This window comes from Necator americanus, chromosome V, assembly GCF_031761385.1.
Source record: "Necator americanus strain Aroian chromosome V, whole genome shotgun sequence".
NCBI lineage: Eukaryota > Metazoa > Nematoda > Chromadorea > Rhabditida > Ancylostomatidae > Necator > Necator americanus.
In genome coordinates, this window is record NC_087375.1 from 37651292 (window position 1) to 37662192 (window position 10901).

A 10901-nucleotide genomic window follows, 5' to 3' on the forward strand; every position below is an offset into this window, starting at 1 on the left:
TATTTTCACAACGTCGCTTACCCTAGAAAAATGCAATCCAAATGAAAACGTGCTATTTGGATAATAGAAGTCTAGTCATTAATGTGAAGAAAAAAAAAGAAAGGTGTCGATCGTGAAGGTATGCAATAAATCACTAAAGTATGAGACTAGGATTACAGCAAAAGTGTGGATAGCTCATATTATGAAGGTAACTTTCCAGGTTGGTGTTTTTATCCAAAAAATATTGTTTCTGATAAGGAAATACGTAAAAATCTTACAGGGGAATTGTCAGCGGAGTGGCTATAATCGTTTGTGGTTTTGATATATGACGAAGTGCGAGTCGGCCAACATGAAGGCGAAAACAACTGCCCGCAGGCACTGGCTTTCAATTTACACCGAATCGCTTAGGTCGAACGCACGGTCACTTATACATATATACCAATAGATGAAAAGTTCGATTTGGGCGAGGTTGGTGGGGAATTGAACTCCCCAGGGCCAAATTTGCATTCGCAGGTCTACCAGATCTGATTTTTGAAAAATTTCATCTGTCCACAAAAAAGATGGTGACAAAATCAGTTCTGAGATACTCAGCAGCTCCGAGTTCTTGACCATTTCTAGAAAAGATATCACTTCTGAAGGATTTTCTCGAAATAACAATGAAAAATCAAGCGAAATGAGTGGAAACGGCAACTCAAGTTAATCCCAGAGAAATTTCTAGCTCATTCACAATAAACACCAGAAAATCCACCTCATTTAATGTCTCTTCTAAGCTAAAAATGCACAATGACAGAATTCCTATCAATGTGCACTTTTACCTAAAAGGGTCATACCACAGAATTGAAGATGATGGGACCTCTCCATGGTAGGATAGGGCTTGTCGTGTAAATCACGAGTATAAACGCAACTCCACTCCAAAGATATAGCATGAAAAACTGATGTGTTGATCGTATTTTCCTGCGAGATAGCTAACAACGCGTCACGTAAGCGACAGCGGGTACGCGCTGCGTTTGCCAGTGGGACAATTAGGAGAGATTGAACGTGAGAGTGCTCATCCTCTTCCTCTACATCTTTAAGTCTATCTTTTCGTGGAGAGATATCAACACAGTGAATTTCGTGGTTTTCTGCAGTTTTTGATTTCAATTTAAAATCTGAGAGGAGTTTTTAGGGAAAGACCGTTCAAAATCTCCTACAAAAATGGAAGGAAATTTATGAAAAAGAAGAAAAGTGTGCTTTACAACCTAAATACATTTTAAAGTAACTTTTGCTGATTTTAATTTTGAGAAATGGAGGAACTATGGAACATTGTCCAAAAGATGAAATAGTATATAATCAAACCTGTCAAACCTTCTCAAATGTGATCCACAATATTACGATAGTTAAGCAGAGCTGAGCTAAATAAGAAAATCTTTAATGGAGATGGTTTCTGTCCAGAAAGCGACTATGATCAGCTCTTACTAACGCGCTGATTCTGGGAATGTTCAAGGCAAATTATTGCTTTCTAGTTTTCATATCGTTAAGTGAAAATCGCCAGAAAAGAACATGATGGAGGTCTCTCGACAAGACGTGTGGGATGATGAGACGAGCGAATTGACATCAAAGCTGACGTTGAAGGTTTTTTTTTTTGTTATTCGCACAACTCAATAGCGAATGGACTATAAGGCATGCTATCTAATCCATCCGCTAAACGGCTTCCTATTTCTCTTCCTAACCGCGGAGCCTACTTTAACATAATAATTGAATAAGAACCAGATAAAAATGGAATGTGAATTGCATTTAACGCCATTCAGAAATGAAAAGAAAAACATTGAATTTAGAATCAGATTGAGAAGTAGACGGGAACTACAGGATAGCTTTCGGCAAAGGCAAAAAAAAACTGGCGTCGAAATTGATGTTCCTGGCTGAAAGCATAATTACCGCATACTTAAGAGAATTATGGAAATAAAAGCACGTAAATGTCCTTTTTTCAAAAACACTCCTCGAAAAATGAGAGCGTGAGGAACATATCATAGATTTTTGGAGACGCATGGTGACAACTGATGCATTTATTCGCTGCATCTAAACTGAAAAAGAGTCTCATGGGAAACTTCAAAGCTAGACAAATATCTACCGAAAAGAAAAACAAAATGAGAGGATGCTGGAGAGCGCTGCAATCCCATGTCATTCATCACCTAGTGAAATTAGATTTCTTGTAAAAAAAATGAAAAAAGTCAAAATAAATTGATAGAATAAAAGATAAACTGAGTCAGATAAGCAAAAACACTGCTAAGAACGTTAAATATAACATAACTTCAGTACTCAGCCACGAAGGCCTAGTCGCACTTTGCCTGGACTCACAATATTGAGACAATGATTCCTGCGATTTGAAAACAACGGATCAGAATTACTGGCTCTTGGTGGTGAATCACAACAAAAATAATTATGAAAAAATTTAAGACTTGCATTGAAGGTGAAATAAAGTCTTAAGCTTGTTCTTTAATACTTGGTGTATCAGCTATAGATCACTAGCAGTGTATTTACAGCTCAATCGTTCCTACTACTTGGTGTTTGAGCTGATTCCAAGGCGTTTAATCTCCAGTTTAGTGCCCAAAAATACTTCACCACATTCACTTCAAGGTAGTGGCCATCGGAAAACCACGACAACCTCTTATCGTTCCAGCGACGCAGAAGTTCCTACTTCCATAAGGTTTTTTTTTTAGATATGGGAGCTTTTATGGGCAATCCATTCGGAGAGCCAATTATGTATAGCGGCGGAGCTGCTGCACAGAAGAAATACGACATCTGAATATTCCTTCAGCTAAAACGAGAGGTTCCGAAATTACATTCTCCGTCCATGTGGGGAAGGTCACTTCACAACCGCCTCCAGATTTTTTTTAAACAGAACCATACAATTAAGAAGTTAGAATTTCTAGAGAAAAGAATTGCAATTTCCATAATCTTTTTTAACCCACCGTGCGACTTGAGTTTGATCTAACAAAGTGGAAGAGACGATTCAGACTTGGTGACCGCTTCTTCTTTGGTGGAAGGAAAGCATTATTAAGACGGAAACTTAGAAAATACCTGGTTCTCGTATGTTTCTGCAAGCGAAATGAATCCCGCGTTTCCTTATTGAGTAGTACAACATTGTGTCTCGAAGGGATTCTCGTAGATGATTGTTGGACATTTGATTATGACCAGATGCTCTGAAGTACAGAAAAATCCGTTAGGGAAGAATACGTTTGTTCATCTTGCTCTAATCCTCGGTGAACTCACAATAATTGTCGTTCCTGCCCATTACTTCGATCGTCGCAACGGGACGTGCCGCGAGTTTCTTCCCATGTACTTCCCAAGTCCGGCCAGTACATAAAGAGCATTCCCAGTACTTACCCAGAAATCGTCTTCCGACTCTCCCGATCCTCACCTGTTATCGATCTGTACGGCCCGTAGATCAATAAAAAGAGTAAGTCCGTCTTCTACATGTGAAACAATCCGAGGATACCTCATTCTTTACTAATCCTTATGCTACTACTGTCACTTACTGCTTTGCCCTATTTAGTTCGCATCCTAAGCAATTTTCGATGATTTTATCTCGTTTTAATCTCTGCTGTTGTTGCACCATCATAGTAAATAACACTCCCTCCACCTCAACACCGCCATTTTCTTACATACAGACGTTTATTCTTACTATACCATCATTTTTAACTCTACTTTTGGACCTCCTCTACTGAGGAGGCTCGCGAATGATATCTATCTGGAAATTGAAGCGAAACCGACACAATCTTCGGTTTATTTGTTTGTCACCACCAGTAAACAGGATATGGTGAACATACGATCCTCACAAACTCCACCAAGTCTAATTCATGCACTGATTTTTGAATTTCATAGGACAGTTAGCATTTAATTTTATTCTGGGAGATATGCTTGGATCCTCTGGTGCGACTCAAGACTATGTTATAAATATATCCCTTGAACTGCTTAAATTTTCTAAAAGCACAATAGAATGTATAGGTGACGAGCTTAATAAGAACCGGCAGGAATCTTTGCGGTCTACTTCTGCACTTTCAAAAAAAAAAGAAATGAGGAGAGATAAGGATGGAAAATGGTCGTCAATCGATCTCCCATTCGCTCATTATATTGCATTGAATGTATATATGATGCGAGTCTGCTACCTAAACAGACGCCATGGCATTATGTTAAAAAGATAACCTCCCTAATATTCACTGATAAGACCTTAGCATGATTAAAGCAACCAACGGTGTGAGAATAGACATCTACCACTTCAAAACACCACCAATCCTAATGGTCCCTCGTCAATTATTTAGTTGTTTTTTTTTACCAAGACCTACTCAATAGTGCGACGATGTAATTTTACGCGGGACCTGCATAATTTTGAACTAATTTCGGCGAGGAATCGTTGATATTTTGCAATTTTGTACGGGAAATTGCATTTTCCGGCTATGACTGCACGATAAATTGATGGTTCAAAAACGCCTTAGTGCCAACGAGGCCCTTTCATCCCTCCGAGGGCGATAAATTGATGGCAGATTTGTCTGTGGGGATAAAACGCTAACTTGATACATCTTCTAGCAACCGCAAGTCAATGCACATTCCGACAACCGTTCGCAAAGCCTCAGCGATTCCAAGTTGCAGACAAACGCGTTGCCGCATCCCAGGAGGATTGGCACGCAGGAGACTTTTAATTGGATTTTCAAAAGAAACACACTAGTGAATCAAGTAGCCTCCCAGTAAGGACGAGCCTTAAGTTACATCGGTTTGATTTAATACAAATTGGTCAATCAATATTCCTGAGCAAATTCAAAAAACTCACTCATCTAGGGAAACGTACAATTAGTACTCTTCTATATCAGTGCCACTTTGCTCGTAGTCAAAAAAAGCAAATAAAGAATCGGAAATATTCTTTGTGGCATAAACGGGCGGACAATTGAATGACTTTAAAAAACATTCTTGAATGTGGAAAGCATCTGAACAAACAACAGGTAATCAATAAGTATAAGCTACTGTAACATTATGATAATACTGAGTAGAAACTCGTAGTTTACTTGTCACCCTCGGATTGAGTTTGATTCGCCAAAGCTTGATGAACCGAGCCATCATCGCGGTCGTGAAGAAGATCGACAGCGTGATTCAGCACTGGTTCTAGTACTTCCCAGCATTCCTGAGAAATTAATTGGGGATTACGAACCCGTTACCGAGAGCTAATTTATGGCGCATGGCTTCGGTATCTTATACTGTATTTTATTATTATTATTATTATTTTATTTTATTTTATTTATTTTGATATGTTCTGGCGTATATGTTTCGCATACAATTTGGGAGTTTTTTTTTCTGGGAAATTCAGGGTAACTTTAGAAAACAACTGGTCTAACCTGTTGTTCCTCGCCGCTGTTAGTTTTCTTCGACTTTCGACAAGTAAAACATATTGGGAACGATGAACAACCTAGTTCATGGCATTCTATCAACTAACTACCAGAAAACAGGGAAACCAAGTAGAATCCTGGATTATGTAGCGCATCTCTGTTAGATTTAAGGAAATGAGGAATCAACTTCCTCTGGATGGTTTTCACTTTTTTCGCACTAAAGGGGAAAATGGTAGGATAAAGCCACAGAAGAATGGGATGTTAACTTTCTTCCATTCCAAAAAAATTAAGGTTACTATCCTGCTTCAGTTTTCCAAAATATTTTTCTCAGTTGATCTCAATTACTGTATCGACTTTTGAATACAGTGCTGCTGAAACACGAACTGCAGTTAGACTCGAGGTACCCGTCCAAATTTCCTGTTTTGGTCATATGCAAGAGAAGGCCGGATTCGGATACGGTAGAAAATCTTCTCTTGTCTTTTAATAAGACTTTCATGGCCTACTATATAGCTATAGGCTTCTTTCCTACTATAAAGGTACGGCGGACATACCCTGACAGCTTTCACACTTCCAGGAAAATTAACAATGAGAGTGTGACCAGAAATTCCCGCCACTGCTCTGCTTAGAGCCGCCATTGGAGTAGCAGCCAGCGAACGGCTATGCAGCGCCATTTCCAGACCCGTACACCGACGTTCCAGGACATCGATTGTTGCCTGGAAACACCTTCGCTTTTTTGTCTACTTAAATACTTCAACAATACATTGCTACTCTGGAATGTGTAAAAATAGATGAGCTAGTTGAGGCATTAGTGGTTACGTTCAGCATTGATGAAAAATTTGAGCAGACCTCCGGCGTTACATCTCTCGCTGCAAATCCAGTCCCACCAGTGGTAATTATTATATCTGAAAAATAGGATATGATGACTTTAAAATGCTCTTTACAATAAAAAAACGCTAAACTTTGTGAGAAAAAGAGATCTTGCACTAGTACCAGCTATATCCTTCTTTTTTTTTAGTATGCGCGTGCCTGAGATTTGCGGATGAAAATTGTCCTCATGAACAATTTCTAAAAAATACAAAGCCAATAACACATGGCAATTTCAAAATTCCTGTGGATCGACGTCCACTTAAGAACGGCTAGTAAGACTAATAAGACCGTCTCCTACGAATAAGGAAAATGTGGTAAGATTCAGCTTCAGGTAACAAGGTCAGCCGACATAAGAGTCAGAGTCAATTCTTGTGTCCTTCAGGAATCATGTTTTTGGACAAGATTCGTCTTTGTGCGGAAAAAAAGTCGATAATGGCATCTTACATTTTAAATATTGATCGAACTGAGTTCACTTTAGCTACCGTATAGCGAAAGGACATTCAATACAAGCCCCAGATTCGATCAAAGCATGGAGCCTGAATAGAGACGTTAACGGCTGCGCGGCTTTGTTCATTACCGTCTCCTACGTCTTAGGAGAACCAGTTAACTTTCAGTTTCAGATATCCGCTTGTAATTTGCTTTGAAAAAAAAAATAGCTGCACTTACCACTATCATTGGTGCGTTCGCGAAGTGTGGCCGCTATCAAAGATCGATCATCAGGAATAGTCACAGTGGAAACCACCTGTGCATCACGTAATCTGAAATATCACACAATACAGTTGGAGAGGCGAAAGTTTCAACAACTATGGAAATCGTACGTCAATAAATTCTAAGCGAGTGACTGTACCTACTTTTCGGAATTCTTTATCAACTCAACAATCGCTGGACCGCTTAGATCTTTTCTTTTTCCCGCGGCACTGGAATCGCTTACTGAAATAGAGTCACGGTCTTTCTTAATCTCTTTAAACGCGACTGAGCACATGTGAAGTTTTGGTTGTAGAATACGAGTACGAGCGTGACTTCGCTCAATTCCTCTTAATCGTCTTAAAAATCAGTTTAGCTTTTAGGAGGTCCGTGAAAGCATGGGACCCTTGTGCACGCGTCGCGTCGGGCGGTTCAAAATCGTGCACAAGGGTGACGCGTTTTCACATGTCTAGTGGGAATAATCGCCGTTTCCATGCCCCAAACTCTAACTATATTTGGCCACAGAGATCCCAACATCGTCAATTCCGTGATAAAGTGCTTTTAATGACTCAAAAGTCGTATGTCGTGTCCCATTCGTTTCACTTACTGAAAATTTATGTCATTTTCTATCGTGAATAACACATTAAGAAGAGAGAATTAGTAGTAGTACGGTAAAGAAGTTTTTTTTTATACTGAAGCTAACACATAGTTGACAGAGCAAAGAACAATAAGTTGCAGAATCAAATTCTTCCACATTCCCTTTGAATAACAACTTTTGCAGGAACACGTAAATTACAGTACAGTAAGCAATACCTGTAACTACGGAGAAGCGCATATTTCTGTCGATGATGCGAACCTGAATGCGTAACAGTAACATTCCACAGTGATAAGAAATTTACGAGAGATCATAGTGAGAACAGGTTACGAACGTGCGCAACGCTATTTTCTTGTAGAAATGACTGGTGAAAAGACTGTGCCGCAAAATATTACCCATTCAAATTATTATTATTGCCGCTTCAAAATGAGACTAGTTGTAGAGAAATCACTATGTTAACATAAGGGACTTATGCGCTTAATTAGTCCTAACCTGAGAGTTCTAAGCATCAAAGCGTTCTACTCGAAATTTTAGTCGAAGAAAATATAGCAATACCTTTCTGGTCACCTTAGAGATCACGAATCTTCAAAAATTTCAAATTTTCGGATCAGGTTCGAGTGATTTTTACATTTCTCTAAAGGTTAACAACGGTCTGAGATAACAAAATGCTGAACAATTCCAAAGCTCTGAGCAATCGTTCGCGAAACAACGCTCTTATGCCAAAAATTTCTAGCGCTGATGTACATAAAAAATACATACATAAAATTGATATACATAGAATTGGAACTGCTAAAATGCCTGATAAAGATTTTATTTCAAAACATATTGGACGTATTTAGATCTGTCACTAGAAAAAAACCTTTTTGCAAAAACCAGATCTTACCTACTGCCTTGTTGCACGAGTTTTCCTACGAATACTCGAGTTTTCCTATGAGTTATGCGTTTATGATGCAATGTCGACCTCGCGTACTTCACGCATTTTGCTTTCTATTGTAAAATTATGACAATCTGCAAACTTGCGAACCTTGATGCGTTCTTTGCAGGCGCTTTCACTTCTGTAGCAATCATACCCCGCTATTAAAACTTAAAAACCAATAACATTTCAGAATTAAGAGTATAGAATGCCTTTTTTTTTCTCACTAACAATCCTCTCCATCAAACACATCTAGGCAAGAACTAACCCAACAAAAGTTTCGTTACACAGGCTGCACAGGAAACATCCGGTTTCTATAGAATAACACCATGGTCATAATTTAATGTTGTAGCAAAGAACAGTTCTTGATCAACCAGTTCTGCTCAGAGCTTTTACAATGTGACCTCTTAAATAGAACAAAGTTGACATCTAGCGAAATCCTGATACAGAACAGAAACTTTGACAAGACGACAAAAAGAATTAGTACAGGGTTCTAGAGAATTCATTGGAGAAAAGGTTCTGGAATCACCTAGATAAAGGGAAAGGATAAAGTGTCAGCGTTAATCAATCCGCTTGGGATGCGTCCCTACGTTCACTTCATTTCAGAATCGTTAAAATTTCAGAATCGAACGTGTAACTGGCCTATACAATGATTTGCGGTGGCTAGCCGATGAGTCACGTCAGCGTTTTTTTCCTCCCAGACAAGTCTGGTACTAATTTATCGACCCCGGAGGGATGGAGAGTTTGGTGAGCTCCAAGGCGGATTTGAACCTCCGATCGATCTTGCAGACAGCTTCCCTCTCACCGATTGCGCTACACCCGCCCCATCATCTACAAATTCCACAAAATTTACAGAGATGATGATCTTTATGATTTTTTGAGAAGTTTAAAGAAACGTTGGATGCTTTAAATTGCACTAAAATTTCGTCATTCCGTGGTCCATATAAATTCCAAGAAGAAAAGAGAGGTAACGATTATGTAAGCGTAACAAAGAGAACAAGCTGGCTGCTCAAGCAGTGGAATCCTCGTAAAAGTTGCACCTAGCTCGAAGAAACGTCAAAAAATAGCACATGAATGTTGTTTTTCATCGGAGCTTCGCAAAGGTACCGAAGTATAAGTAATATCATTATTGGGATTTTTTCAACTCCTCCAGTGGAATTCAGGTAGATATCAACAAAACTAGCGAAATCAGGTGGAAAGAGAAATCTATAGATATCACCAAGGGAAATACCGGATAAATTGTTCAATATTTTCATAATTTCAAAGGAGACGAGATAAAAATCAATAGTTCCGGTTGTGGCTGGGTGAAATGTGTTGTAAATAATTTTAAGATTCGTGTCAAAAACGTTCGTTCTATCAACGTGAGTACTAATCTTCAGAAAAAAAGGAAACCAAAAGAAAAAATTAAACTTCACAGTGGCTTTACTTTTAAGAATCTGGTTAGAGCAGCCGACGTTATTCACCACAGAATTTCCTATTTTTCTTATAGAAATGTTCATCTCTGTAACAACCCGCTTGATCAAAATTTCTATGGAATTCGTTTCTTGAAATTGCGGTCTTAAGTCTAATCTCTTAGACAAAAAAAATCGTCGACTGCTAGGAATGATTCATCTAAATGATGAAGCTCAAATTCAATAGTAAACACCGGACTTTTTTTGGTTCTTGTTTTTTTTTCTTGTTCTTGCACGTGGCTCATAGAGTACCTAAATCTAGAAAAAGGGCTACTAATTTATTTTTTCATCATTTTGTTTCTGTGCACGTGCTACTACTACTACTAATACTACTACTATCAATACCTAACTAAGAATTTAGTGGTAAACTCTCTCACCTCTTGGGCATCATTATCCAATTATTTCCTATTTTATGGTTTTTTAAAGGTTGCTTGTTCTATGGCATGGTGTTGCCAATGAAGTAAATAAATGTTTACAACTAATTATATTTAAAAAAAAACTTGTATGCTCAGCGTGGAATGTGCACAACCGACATCTGATTGGAGCACGTGAGAAGAAAGAATGACCCGGTGTCAAAAGGCAGAGGAGAAGGGCCCGTTGAGGCAGACGCGTCGCGCACGCCGATGAACACATTTGGTGCCGACAACATTCGCAGGAATCTACACTTGAATCGGTAGCTTTTGAATTGTTGAAGACCAAAAAAGCATCCACAAACATTCTACGCAAGACTCCTCATACGAAACAAAATGAGGTCAATGATTCAGGCTAAAGGTAAATCCGTATTGTCAGAGTTCTACTGAATATGTCACTCAACATTTACGCTGATTCATGATGATGATATAGTGGGTACGTTTGAAATAGGACCATTAAAAGTTCATATTGGGACCCGTTACAGATGAAAGAGTTCCATGCAAATAATTTCCATGTCGCTGCACATTTGATTGAATCAACATACACCATACAATCGTTCCAAATTAACTTTTATCGAGAGATCCAATCAATGAACTAATTCCTGAGTGACTATGTACACAGCAGAACTGTTAAGTGCAAAAATGCAA

At 38.7% G+C, this 10901-nt stretch overlaps 3 protein-coding genes across 5 annotated transcripts; 1 reads left to right on the plus strand and 2 right to left on the minus strand.

Moving 5' to 3' along the window:
• Positions 1–17: 17 nt before the first annotated feature.
• RB195_016378 (uncharacterized protein) lies at positions 18–3320 on the minus strand (the record flags this gene model as incomplete). 2 transcript variants are annotated; one of them, XM_064207510.1, is made up of 3 exons in its annotated part: positions 18–22; positions 3037–3158; positions 3229–3320. In XM_064207510.1, the coding sequence occupies 3 exons, from the start codon at positions 3318–3320 to the stop codon at positions 18–20; spliced, it is 219 nt and encodes a 72-aa protein (XP_064063391.1). The 2 variants fall into 2 exon arrangements, with proteins under 2 accessions (XP_064063391.1, XP_064063392.1); XM_064207511.1 differs by lacking the exon at positions 18–22 and adding an exon at positions 1318–1370.
• On the plus strand, positions 1519–2761 carry RB195_016379 (uncharacterized protein; the record flags this gene model as incomplete). The annotated part of the gene is made up of 3 exons (XM_064207512.1): positions 1519–1590; positions 2499–2592; positions 2676–2761. The coding sequence occupies 3 exons, from the start codon at positions 1519–1521 to the stop codon at positions 2759–2761; spliced, it is 252 nt and encodes an 83-aa protein (XP_064063393.1).
• Positions 3321–5011: 1691 nt separating the features above from the next.
• On the minus strand, positions 5012–8547 carry RB195_016380 (uncharacterized protein; the record flags this gene model as incomplete). 2 transcript variants are annotated; one of them, XM_064207513.1, is made up of 6 exons in its annotated part: positions 5012–5131; positions 5885–6046; positions 6180–6235; positions 6867–6958; positions 7052–7243; positions 8504–8547. In XM_064207513.1, 6 exons carry the CDS (start codon positions 8545–8547, stop codon positions 5012–5014), a joined length of 666 nt encoding a protein of 221 aa, XP_064063394.1. The 2 variants fall into 2 exon arrangements, with proteins under 2 accessions (XP_064063394.1, XP_064063395.1); XM_064207514.1 differs by lacking the exon at positions 8504–8547 and adding an exon at positions 7698–7761 and having other exon boundaries at positions 7052–7130.
• Between the last annotated feature and the right edge of the window lie 2354 nt (positions 8548–10901).